The sequence below is a fragment of the Sarcophilus harrisii genome, chromosome 1 (genome assembly GCF_902635505.1).
Source record: "Sarcophilus harrisii chromosome 1, mSarHar1.11, whole genome shotgun sequence".
In the NCBI taxonomy this organism is placed as follows: Eukaryota; Metazoa; Chordata; class Mammalia; order Dasyuromorphia; family Dasyuridae; genus Sarcophilus; species Sarcophilus harrisii.
Genome location: NC_045426.1, coordinates 705,168,941 through 705,182,293, shown reverse-complemented (window position 1 = coordinate 705,182,293; position 13,353 = coordinate 705,168,941). Strand labels below are relative to the sequence as shown.

Here is a 13,353-nt window from a genome sequence, read left to right as displayed (position 1 = left end):
TGGCAGGACAGCCCCTTTACCATTATCCTGGATGACCTTCACAATAACCTTGGGAGGAGGGGCCTGCAATTATCCCAGTTTTTAAACTGAGAAAATGGTGGCAGACCTAATGTCAGATTTGGACTCGTGACTTCCTGGCCCCAGGCTCAGCTGTTGTCCACTGGGTCACCAGCTGTAGAGAATTAAGAAGAGACTGAGAGGAAAGAGCAGAGGTGCTTCTTCCAGGAGGCTTCCCTAACCAAGGACTGGGAGGTGGGGGGATAGCGGAAGTGGGGGGATCAGGTGGGGGGGGGTTGAGGATGGGAGAGCCATGGTGTGTTTGTTGACAGGAGGGGAGTGGCCCGAGGACAGGGAAGGCTGGCGATGAGGATGAGCTCGGAAACATGGGGGTATTCTGTTGGAGAGGGGCAGAAAGCCTCGGGGGGACATGGAGCATCTGAGCAGAGGAAGAGGGAAGAGGGAGTTGTCTCAGAGAAAATCAGAGTGGGCCCTGCCCAGAAGGCCCATGTTTTGTTGTCAGAACCGTCAGGGACCCACTGTCTCGGCCAGGCCAGTGCAAAGCCCCGATGGCGAACGTTAGCTGACGGAGCTCTGACAATGGAGCTGGTGATACAAGGACGGCAGTGATGATGATGACGCTGGCTGCAAGTCGTACAGGGGGGCAGAGCTTGAGCCCAAAGGCTGGCTCTGAAGTGGCTCTTTGTGATCTTGGGAAAGCACCAAAGCTCTCGTTTCCCCACATCCTTGTTGGTTAAATGAAGGCATTGGACCCCAAGGCCCCTTCCAGTCTAACTCTTGTGTCGTTCGAGACCTTAGGGTTTCTTGGGGCCTCTGGGGAGGCTGGTTTCCATGTCAAGGAGAGAAAAAGAGAAGCTCGCTTCTGGAAGGATGGTGCTGCCCCACGGATGGACTGCCCTTCGATGAACATTTGGCCGGAAATTCTGGAACTCCCCCAAGGAGGGGAAGGGAAGAACGGAGTCCTCCGTGGCTCTCTCCTGGGCCCCTTCCCTCTCCTCCAGCTGAAATGAAGGGGGCCAGGCAGGATTACAGGAAGGGTGTGCTCCTGCCGGGAGGCACTCAAGCTGGGAGCCCACTTCTCGGGGCTCGTTCCCCTCCTACCTCTTTCTTTGCCGCTCCCTTTCTGAATTCTGAGTGTTCCAAGTAACCACTCAGAATCACTCAAGTCCCAGTGGGAACCTGACGTCGCAGCTTGAACTTGACATGGGGATTTGCCTACCTCTCATGGGGCAGATAAATGAGGGTTTTCAGTGCCTGCATTTGGCAGACACAGTCGAGTGTGTTTCTCTCTCGATGAGACAGTAAGTGCTAACGCTTGGCCATACAAATATGAGGCATTATAACGAGTCGGCAAGTCTCCTTTATTTCAGGGCCCTTAAATCTGTCCAAAGCACGAAGCCCGGCAGCAGCCCGGCCAGGGGGTCATCTCGAATACCTCTGCCCATGTGAAACTCCCTCCCTCCCAAGGCAGCCATCCGTGGCCACACAGCCGGATCTTTCGCAGGATTGTCTTTGGTTTGAGCCGAGCCAGGCTTCCTTGGGCTTCCAATCTCAGACCCTCTCTGGCTGACCTCTGCAGCCAAGGAGACATTTATTTATCCTTCTGGTGTTTGGAGACGGAGATCACACTGTTCTCTCTAAATCTTACCTTCTAAGGGCAAACCGTCCACAGGTCCTTCAGCTGCTCTTCACATGAAATGGTTTCCAGTTTCTCCCTCTCCTGTTTCTTTTCCTTCAGGCTTATTCCTGCTTGTCAATACTTCCAAAATGTAGCGTGGAAAGATAAGGACAGTACTCCAGATGGAGTCTGACAAGGGCAGAGCACCCAGGGAGAGATGATCAGAGTTTCTACACTTCTTCTTGATTAAGGGCAATTACATAGAGATGTCTGATTACTAAATAGAGACATTTAATCCTTTGGCTTTTTGTCCTGATCTCTGGCCTCCCAGTAGATTTTGTTATTCAAGATTTGGTCATGAATTTTTATTTTGAATATCGTTAGTTTACTTTTAATGTGGAATTTTAGAAATGAGGTTGCCGGCGTTAGATTTTATGTAGAATTCACACTGTCTTCCCTTTTCCATCCTGACTACCTCAATATGAAAGGAGAAAAATAGCAGCAAATGTCTTTAAATACATTAAAAATTAAAACGGTGGATGGGCCCGGTGAAGGGAAATGACTCTATGAATTAGTGTTAAAAATGCAGTCTCAGGTTGTTATTGTCTTACAGGACTCTCTGAGTTATAACAGCTGCTGGTAGTTTAGACTAATTGCGATTTGATGTGGTTCACTCTATAAAATTCCTCGCATTTACACTGTTTTGTTTGCGTTGTTTTGGAGTGAGGAAGAAAAGAAGCATTTTGTATTGCTCAACACCGGAGGGGTTGACTAGGTCCTGGGTGCCGTGACGAAGGGAAGCAGGGAAACAAAAATGATAGCCCGTGGTGGTCAAATACTTCCTCGTGATAATTCTCTGTCAGTGATTACGCCAGTAGACGGAGGCTTTCATAAGGGTGAGATGATATATTTTCAGGGTAGAACTTGCATTGACTCCCATCCGGTGCTCTTTTCACTATTTTCAGATTGTAGGGATAAGACTGACATTAACTATTTTACCACCGAACCTGTACCTGAGTAACTGTCATCTTGGGCGAATTATTAGATAGCATTGAGCTACCCTTCCTTCCGAGAAAACACAATAGGGATAATGCTGTTTCTGTGGGTGACTTCTCCATCTTGCACTCGTGGATTGGGTCTCTAGAGGGGTTGCCGCTTTCTGCTTCTAGGTGTAACCATTTGGCTGTGTATTTCCAACATTATGGCTCTTGAGCCATTACAAGTGTATCTCCAATTAATAGTCATCCAGTCGGTAGGATTAGCCTTCAGCCAGATAGATCCACAGTCAAAATAATTGCTGTAAACCATCTGTCCAAGAAACTTGAGGCAGTCTTTCCACAAGAGAAGAGTGGGATCAAATTCATGTTCAATTGTAAGATTTAGATTAGTGTGTGAGTGTGATTGCGAGACAAAGGCAGCCCTTGGTATTGTAGGACATGGAAGTCGTTTCTCTTTTCGTAGAGTCATAAAAACTCTATGAAAAGAGAAATATGATTCTCCTTGAGTGTGATATCTCATCTAGACAAGTCATTCAACTGGCTCAAGAGGTTCCGTTCCTGTCCGTGACTTTATTTTCCCTGGAGTCCATAGCCAGGTCTCTCCTCTGTCACTAGGGCCTTTGTTCCTGCAGCTACTTCCTCAACCCTCTGCTTTTTTGAATCACGTCTGCCTCAAGTGGGTGTCTCTGCTTCCTCGGCTCAGGTTTTCTCAAATGGAAGTGTTCTTGAGTGTCTGATAATGTGTCTCACTCCCAGCAAGTTGCTACTAGATGCTGATGGGGTTGGGAGTAGGGAAGAGAGGGAAGGACCTTCCTTCCTCCCTCTGCAGGGCTTTCCTCAGAAAAGCAGAGCCAGTCCTCCAGTTCCTCCGAGGACGATCCTTCAAGCCTATTTGAAAGCATGAGCAGTCAGATCCAATTGGGTTTTTGCCCTTTAATTCCATCAGTGAAAGGTATTTACAAATCATAAAGGAATCCAGTTTAATACTTCATTACCTAACACCATGTGATTATAATCTAGGTCTTTTGTGTTTGCGTGTATATGGGGGGCAAGGGGATGCTGAGTGGAAATCAACCCCCCCGGTTTTCTTAACCTATCCCTAAGGGTTGTTATATGATGTGTATGAACAGCTTAGAAAATGGACAAAGACATGCACATGTGTTTATATCTAACCACATCCAAATCATAGATATAATAATAATCTTTATGATTATTTATGTCTGCATTTACAAAGCATGTCGGGCATTGATTGTGAGTTGTACAGAGCTTCAGTAAAATTCTATTCAGACTTCATAATGGTATTTATTCTAAATGCAGAGTGATTTGGGTCAAAGTTTACCTTTACTGAAAGGATTTGTGAAGCAGATTTATAGGGTAAACACTCTTGTACGAGGAATATTTGACCTCCTTAAGAGAACAAGTTGTTTCAGACCATTAAGGCACATATTGCAATGAATGTCTGTTGGTTACACATAACTTTTTATTCTTTCATTAAAGCAAATTCACAGGTCTGTACTTGGTAACATAACACTTCATTAGCCTGGTTCCTGTTACCATATGGATTAGAAATCATTTAAACTAGCAGGAAAACAATTTTTATGATTCCAAACTTTCTTCTCATTTAGATTGGACCTTCCTCCATCTTCTCTTTCTCTAGTCAACAATATTTTATTTTAATCACTGATGATAATCTTATTTTATAAACCAACTCAGTCAGTATTCTTGAAAATAAAGAATAATAACAGAGATGATTAATTTTGAAGGAAAGTATATGCTCATTTTCTATAATTATAATTTTGTTTTAAATTTTTAAACATGATACACTTCTGTGTTATTCTATGTTGTTAGGGTTATCTTTAGAAATAAGCATCAATAATGCAATTTATCTGGTTAGCCATATCTGGAATAATTTAAAAAGAAAAATCCAGCTCAGCAAGTTGAGTTATGATACTGAGGGAATTTGGGAGAAAGATGACAAGAAAAGGAATTTATTGTATCAATGGAGTACTTACTCATCCTTTCAGCGAGCATTGATTTAGCACCTGGTCTGTATCAGGTGGGCATCGTGCTACATTCTAGTGATACAAAGAAAATAAAAGAAAAAGGAAGGCAGGGTTCCTGCCTTGGAGGAGCTTCCATTCCAAACCATGCCATGGGGGAAGGGAACAAAGTGGATGTAAAATAGATGTGAACGCAAATCACATGTGAGGGAAATACAAAATGGCTTGGGGAGGTGAGGTACCAGGAGCTGGTGAGGAATTCTGGGATGTGGAAGTGAGAAAAAAAGTATCTTCCATGCACGGAACAGGCTGCCAGGCGTGAGGGGAGAGGCGGTGAGGAAAGAAGGGGCCAGAGTCATCCCCGAGAACGCGCTTGCTCTTGTGCCATCTCCCTAGTCTGGTACCCCCCGCGTGGCACTGATTTATTTTGGTCTTTGTAGCTCCTCTCTGTAGTTGGCAATTGCGGGTATTGTTGCATGGAATAAGATTTCTAGCTCACAAGTCCTTGAGCCCATCAGAGTAACAAGAGTGATCCTCTTGGACACAAAGTGGCTGCCTCTCGGTCTCTGCTCTGGGGAGAAGAAGAACATGCCGGCCCTTTCATTCGGCCGAGCTCTTTCTTATCTCAGACGGGTCGCCGGTTTGTCATTTCATGGCATTGTAAGTCTTGCTGCTCTCCTGCTTAAAGTGTCTCCTCTCTTATATTCCCAGGCATACTTCCGACAGGGTGTTGCCCTCCAGTATCTTGGACGCCATGCAGATGCTCTGGCAGCCTTTGCATCAGGCCTGGCCCAGGATCCCAAGAGTCTGCAGCTTCTCGTTGGGATGGTGGAAGCGGCCATGAAATCTCCCATGCGAGGTAAGGCTATGGAAAATACTGAAATAACAGGGATAGGCCAAAGTCCTGCCTCCAGAGGCCTGTTAGACACCCCAACAGCTCTCCTAAGATTGCGTATTCCACACAAAATAAAGCTAATATCTGGGATTCCCAGCTAATGAGGCAACCTCAGACACAGGAAACGGGACCACACACCAGCCTTGCCACTGATCTTGGTGCGCTCCCTCAGTAATTCAGTCAGTGTCTAAGGAGTATTTATTTGGTGGAGGGAACCCTGTGGCAGTGTCCCTCCGGTGGCGGCATCCCTCCCATGGCAATCTCTCCCATGGCCATGTCCCTCCTGTGACGACGTCCCCCCTGTAGCAGTGTCCCTCCCGTGGCAATCTCTCCCGTGGCCGTGTCCCTCCTGTGACAGCGTCCCCTCCATGGCAGTGTCCCTCCCGTAGCAGTCTCTCCCGTGGCGGTGTCCCCCCAGTGGTGGTGTCCTTCCCATAGCGGTGTCCCCCCCATGGCAGTGTCCCTCCCGTGGCAGTCTCTCCCGTGGCAGGTGTCCTTCCCGTGGCGGTGTCCCCCCCATGGCAGTGTCCCTCCCGTGGCAGTCTCTCCCGTGGCGGTGTCCCCCCAGTGGTGGTGTCCTTCCCGTGGCGGTGTCCCCCCCATGGCAGTGCCCCTCCCGTGGCAGTCTCTCCTGTGGCAGTGTCCCCCCCGTGGTGGTGTCCTTCCCGTGGCGGTGTCCCCCCCATGGCAGTGTCCCTCCCGTGGCAATCTCTCCCATGGCCGTGTCCCTCCTGTGACAGCGTCCCCTCCATGGCAGTGTCCCTCCCGTAGCAGTCTCTCCCGTGGCGGTGTCCCCCCAGTGGTGGTGTCCTTCCCATAGCGGTGTCCCCCCCATGGCAGTGTCCCTCCCGTGGCAGTCTCTCCCGTGGCAGTGTCCCCCCAGTGGTGGTGTCCTTCCCGTGGCGGTGTCCCCCCCATGGCAGTGTCCCTCCCGTGGCAATCTCTCCCATGGCCGTGTCCCTCCTGTGACAGCGTCCCCTCCATGGCAGTGTCCCTCCGTAGCAGTCTTCCCGTGGCGGTGTCCCCCAGTGGTGGTGTCCTTCCATAGCGGTGTCCCCCATGGCAGTGTCCCTCCGTGGCAGTCTCTCCGTGGCAGTGTCCCCCAGTGGTGGTGTCCTTCCGTGGCGGTGTCCCCCCCATGGCAGTGTCCCTCCCGTGGCAATCTCTCCCATGGCCGTGTCCCTCCTGTGACAGCGTCCCCTCCATGGCAGTGTCCCTCCCGTAGCAGTCTCTCCCGTGGCGGTGTCCCCCCAGTGGTGGTGTCCTTCCCATAGCGGTGTCCCCCCCATGGCAGTGTCCCTCCCGTGGCAGTCTCTCCCGTGGCAGGTGTCCTTCCCGTGGCGGTGTCCCCCCCATGGCAGTGTCCCTCCCGTGGCAGTCTCTCCCGTGGCGGTGTCCCCCCAGTGGTGGTGTCCTTCCCGTGGCGGTGTCCCCCCCATGGCAGTGCCCCTCCCGTGGCAGTCTCTCCTGTGGCAGTGTCTTTCCCGTGGTGGCGTCCCTCCCATGGTGGTGTTCCCCCCCCCCATGGTGACGTCCCTTCCCTGGCGACATCCTTCCTGTGGCGGTGTCTCCCCCATGGCGGTGTCTCTCCCGTGGTGGTGTCCCTCCCGTGGTGGCGTCCCTCCTGTGTCAGTGTCCCTCCCGTGGGGGTGTTCCTCCCGTGGCAGAGTCCCCCCTCATGGCGGTGTCCCTCCTGTGGCAGTCTCTCCCGTGGCAGTGGTCCTATCGCTTTTCTACATTCCAGGCAAACCTTCCTACCACCCCGTCCCTCCCCTCAGGCCTGGAGAGCATTTTCCCACTCTCTGCTTCCCACAGCCTTTCTTTTCCAAGGGTCACCTTCTTCATCACTTCAGGCTTCAGGAAGCCTTTTTGGTCCTCCATGTGAAAGCGACTTTTGCTTCCCTATGTGGAAACCCTTTGTTTGGATCTCTCCTGGGCTGTTCCTTATATGCCTCGTCTTATGTTCTGTTTATCCTCGTACATAATCTACTTGCCCTAGGAGACTCTGAGCTCCCTAAGGACATGGTTGCATCAAATGTTTTTTTACTGTTTTGTTTCCCATCTAACATTGTGCCTTTGCACATCCTTGGAATGTATTCCCTTCTCTTTGATTCTTAAAATGCTTAGCTTCCTCCAGCTGAATTCAAAGCTACTTCCTACAGAATTTCCCTTTTGAACCCTCTCTTCCTAATTCCTCCTAGAATTTGCTTTTATGGGTTCTTGATCTTACCCCTAATAGAATATTAATTCAACAAAGGGAAAGACAGTTTTGTCTTTGTATTTCTAGGGCCTAGAATATTGCCTGTATAATACCAAGGCAGCACAAACACACACATACACAAGCACATGTGTGTGCATCTTTGGGGAGAGGAGAGATTAAAAAATTATCTCTGCTTATTTGCATTTGATTGAAACTTCCCTAAAAATAGTTGACTGAAATTTTAATTTTATTTAATCTTAAGGAAATGAATACATTTTCTTGGGGGTGGGAGGTAGTAATTGATGGTGGTTCATATTTACCCAAAGTATTCTATCCTCAATTAGAAAGGAATTTTCAGCCTTCAAAGGATTAGGAATAACCCCTATAGCTGGGGTTCTTAGCCTTTTTTTTAAATCTGGGAGCCCATTGGTATATCAGTGAAACCTGGGTACTAGTCTTTAGAATATGATTTTTTTGAGGCTATAATCACACTTCATTTTTAAAATAGTATTTTATTTTTTCAAATCCATGTAGATAGTTTTCTGCATTCACCTTTGCAAAATCTTGCATTCCAAATTTTTCTCCCTCTCTCCCTCCCTTCCCTCTCCCCAAGATAGCAAACAATCTGATATAGATTAAACATGTCCACTTCTTCCAAACATATTTCCAAATTTGTCATGCTGCACAAGAAAAATCTGAGCAAAAGGGAAAAAAAACATGAGAAAGGGAAAAAAATCCATCAAAACAAACAACAATGAAAAAAGGTGAAAATACTATGCTTCAATCTGTATTCTGTTTCCATGGTTCTCTCTCTCTGGATGTGGAGGACACTCTCCATGACAAGACCATTGGAATTGGCTTGAATCAGCTTATTGTTTAGAAGAACCACATCCATCACAGTTGGTCGTCACATAATCTTGTTGCTGTATACAATGTTCTCTTGGTTCTACTCATTCAGTCAGCATCGGTTCATGTAAGTCTTTCCAGACTTTTCTGAAATCAGATGCTGATTGTTTTTTATAGAACTATTCCATAGCATTCATATCCCATAACTTATTCAGCCATTCTCCAATTGATGGGCATCCACTCAGTTTCCAGTTTTTTGCCACTATAAAAAGGGCTGCCAGAAATATTTTTTGCACATGTGGGTCCTTTTCCCTTTTTTATGATCTCTTTGGAATACAGACCTAGTGGATCAAAGGGAATGCACAGTTTAATGGCCCTTTGGGCATAATTCGAAATCACTCTCCAGAATAGTTGGATCAGTCCACAATTCCTCCAAAACAATGCATTAATGTCCCAGTTTTCCTACATCCTCTCCCAACCTTTATTATTATTTTTTCTTGTCATCTTAGCCAATCTGAGAGATGTGAAGTAATACCTCAGAATTGTTCTAATTTGCATTTCTCTAATCAATAATGATTTAGAGCATTTTAGAATTAGATTAGATTAGAAATGGCTTTAATTTCTTCATCTGAAAATTGTCTTTTCATATCCTTTGACCAGAATATGATTTTTTAAAGCATAAAGTAAAATGCACAGGATTACAAAAGGAAAGCATTTATATTGAAATATAGTTATCCAAATTTGTTAAAAAGAAACACTCAGGCCCAGGTGGAAACTTACTGCGAAAGCAGTTCTTGGATAAAGTAAAACTAAGGATTAAACTAAGATATAGGAATAACAAGAACAGTTGAGCTCCTCACCACTATCCCAGACTTCTCCACAAAATTCTAGAAAACACACCAAATTGTGTTCTGTTTAGAAACTCTAAGAAAAAGTGAAAATGAGTCATCTTTCCAGTTGAGGTCAGCATAAGAATCCTATAATAAAGAACTATTATGTGACAAGGATGCTCAATGTGCAATCCCAGAAGAAGATATTGATTTTAGAACATCTTCAAGAAAAACGTCAAGAAAAGCTGTATACAACTTGTGGATAAATAGAATCAGAATTATTAGAAGAGATGAATTGAATATAAAAAGAGAACTTAAAATGAGTTTAAAAATCAAATAAGACCATTAGAGGAAAAAATGGGAGAAGAAATGAGAGCTATAGAAGAAAGATTTGGAAAGAAAATTAATAACAATTCAAGAGAGACAAAACCTTATCTAAGAAAAACAAGTCCTTGTAAATTAAAATTGACCCAATAGAATTTTAACTTCTATTGACTCTATGAGACAAGAAATATTAAAGATTGAAAAAAACAGAAGAAAATGTATGGTATCTTGTAGTAAAAACAAAAAAAAAATCACCTAAAAACAGAGTAAAAAAAAAGAGAATTTAAATATCATTGGACTGCCTGAAAGCTATGATTAAAAAAAGAGAGACTAGACATCATATTTCAAGAAATCATGAAAGAAAGTGCCCAGATCTTTTAGAAACAATAACAGTGGTTGTAGACATGATCTCCAAAAAGAAATATAAAAAATAGACTTAATTTAAAAACACAAACAGGAAAATTACATTTTGCTGAAAGGTACAATTGACAACAAACTCATATCATTACAAAATATATGTACATCAAATGGCATAACATCTAAACACTTAAAGAAAAAAGATTGTAGAGAGAACTGGACAATAAAAAAAATATTATAATGAAGGAACCCAGTTTACCATCCTTGAACTTAGGTAGCTCTAACTAAAAAATAACCAGAATAAAGACATAGAGGATATACATAGAATTTTTAAAAAGTTAAATGTGATAGAACTTGGCAAAGTTTTCAGTGGGAATAGAAAAGAGTTTACATATTCCTCAGTTGTTTATGGCACTTCACAAAAACTAATCTTATATTAGAGCATAAAAGCCTCACAAATAAATGAAGAAAAACAGAAATATTCAATATATTTTTATCTTTATCTTGCTACTGGATCCAGATGGTTCGAGGGGAAATTGAGGCAGGTAACCTTGCACAGCCTTCCCTACTTAAATCCAATTCACTTGCATGTTATGGCACTGTTTCCCTGATGTTATAGTCCTCTTCAAGTACAAAGGACAAATAACAGCCTCTGTGAGTAGAAATGGTTCATAGATTGGAACTGCTCAGTTGGAAAACTTCCTCCCTCCTTCCTTTCCTCTTTCTCTCCCTCCTCTCCCTCTCTCCCTCCCTCCCTTCTCTCCTTCCCTCCTTCCAGATTCATTCATTGATTTAGATTTTTTTTTTTGAAGTATGAGGAGATTCTTTGCCTCAATTGCTCCCTAGCCTTAATCCCTGAATGGGAGCTGCCTCAGTCAGACCAAGACCTGAGCTTAAAAGGGCCAAGGTCTCCCACTGCCTCCAGGGCCTGTCTCCAGCCGTGCTGATCCATATCTGGCCACTGGACCCAGATGGCTCCAGAGGGGAGAGGGAGGCAGGTGGCTTTGCTTAGCGCTCCCTCCCATCTGATTCATTGCATGTCAGGACTTTGCTTCCTGGATGCCAGGGTCCTCTTTGAGGTGAAGAATATGACACAGTCCACTTAAGAGGTAGTAGGGTCTCCCTTCCTGGAGCACATCCCACAGAGACCGAATAAGCCCTGATCCCGTCTATAGAGGTGATCGAGTTCCCTCCAGGAGGAAGGGACCCATAAGAGAAATGGAACTGAAAAAAAACAAGTGTAACGCACCATTTTTATCCTTCTTCTTTTTTGTTTAATTTGAACTTTTGGTTTCCCGGCTTTTGTGGCATTTTCTCCATTTTCTCACCTTACTGACACACCAGAAATCTCTTTGTTCACTAAGGTTCCTCTTCAGTTTGGTCCTTAGAACAGCTTTTCTCCTCCGGCTTTTGCAGCATCTCTCTCAGCTTTTGGAAACGGGGCCAGAAATGCTAATTAAAGGGAAAGGGAATGATTGGCCAATGCAGACTTTTTGCTTGTATAGCTGAGGAACTCAGGTTCTTTGTCGTTGTTTTTTGTTTTTCTTGGAAGGACCACAGGAAGATGTCTTGCTCTCACTTCTTCCATCCATGTTTTGCACGTGGTCTGCACAGCCTAGTTACTCAGTAACCGTTTGTTAATGAAGATGATGGTACATGGAATTCCACTGGTAGAATCATTACTTTGAGATGAGACATTTTCTGTCATTAAAATGCCTTCTCCCATGGGGAGGAGAATAATAATGATCATAATAGTGATGGGAATAGAGCAGATAACAGGAAGGCAGACATCCCCTGCGCCACGTTGCTCCTCCCAGTGTTTCTTTGTGGTACCACTGTTAATGCTTTATTATAGGTTATATTGGGTTGCATTTATTATATTACATTATATTGTATTTTACTCCCAGTATGATATTTTCAGTTCAGTTGTTTTTCAGTCACGTCCGACTCTTTGTGTGATTCCATCTGGGGTTTTCTTGGCAAAGATACGGGAGTGCTTTGCCATTTCCTGCTCCAGCTCATTTTACAGATAAGGAAACCGAGGCAAACAAGGGTCAGGGACTGGTCCAGGTTCGCCCAGCTAGGAAGTAAGTATCAGAGGCCAGATTCAAACTCAGAAGATTAGTCCTCCTGACTCCAGGACTGGCACTCTGTGCTCCTGGGCCCTTAATGCCCTTAATATAATGTGCTTCAACACAGAACTTGTGACATTCTCACACAGCTGCATCTTACTGCTCTTTGCTTATTTAAAATATTGCAACCCCAAAACTAACTGCCCCTCCAAATTGTTGTTTCGTTTAATCATGTGATGGCAGCTTACATTATAGAAAGCTTTGATAAATCAATGGGAAACCGTGCGCCAAGGGCTTGCTATGTAGAAAGCTCCATTCCAGGCTGCTGCAGCCTAAGGCTAGACGGTTCTCCAGCTCATCTCGGTCTCATTGAGCCACCCCACTCCTCCCCAGCTGCCCTACTGCTCCTCCCCAGCTGTCCCCTTGCTCCTCCTCAGCTCCTTCCCAGCTGCCCCCCTGCTCCTCCCCAGCTGCTCGCCACAGGGACCGCTTTGGGACTAGACTTCCACCCATAGGTTTTTCTGAATCCGTGCCCCGGGCCTTGGCAGAGTTGGGAGCCCAGCTGGCTACTCTCTCTGGGTCCTAGCAGTCTCACTCGTCACTCAGCCCTGTCCCCAGGCCATCTCATTCTCTCTCTGACACTGCAGCTTATTCTTCCTTTTCAGAACAAAATTTCCTTTCCTGATCACCTCTCCCTTGTACGGGTCATTGCCTTTCTATTAAAATGTAAGCTTTTTGAGTAAATATTCTGTCACTTTAAATTATCCCCCGCTCTTAGCTATAGCAGTAAATGCTTCATAAATATCATTCATTCATTCATTCATTCGTGGGCACACAGCTAGCACAAGGCAGAACCCGGATCCTGAGCCGGCCCTAGGGCTTAGAGTTGGAGCCCTGCATTGCCTCAGCTCAGTCAGCAAACAGGAGAGGTGGCTGGCGTTTTGGAAGAGAGGAGTTTGGGAGCACCCCTGGTACCAGATCAGGAAGACTGACTGGTTCCGTGAAGGGAGTGCTTGATGCTGAGAGAACGGTGAGAGAGAAGCAGAGTGCTGGGGCCCTATTTCCCATGAGGGTTAAAGACTGACCCCCAGGGTGGCCAGGCTAAGTTAGTGAGGATTTCTGGGCCTCCTCCAGTCAGTTTGGCACCCCACATTTTATAAGGCCAGAGGAAGAAAACCACCCAAACCCCCAGCTG

At 45.6% G+C, this 13,353-nt stretch overlaps 1 protein-coding gene across 1 annotated transcript in view; it reads left to right on the top strand.

Annotated features, from left to right (window-relative positions):
• TTC28 (tetratricopeptide repeat domain 28) overlaps positions 1 to 13,353 on the top strand; it is a 509,780-nt gene that overhangs the window by 286,701 nt on the left and 209,726 nt on the right. Inside the window, exon 3 of the mRNA XM_031948792.1 lies at positions 5,346 to 5,493. Coding sequence (XP_031804652.1) covers positions 5,346 to 5,493 — 148 coding nt within the window. The remainder of the gene's footprint in view (positions 1 to 5,345; positions 5,494 to 13,353) is intronic.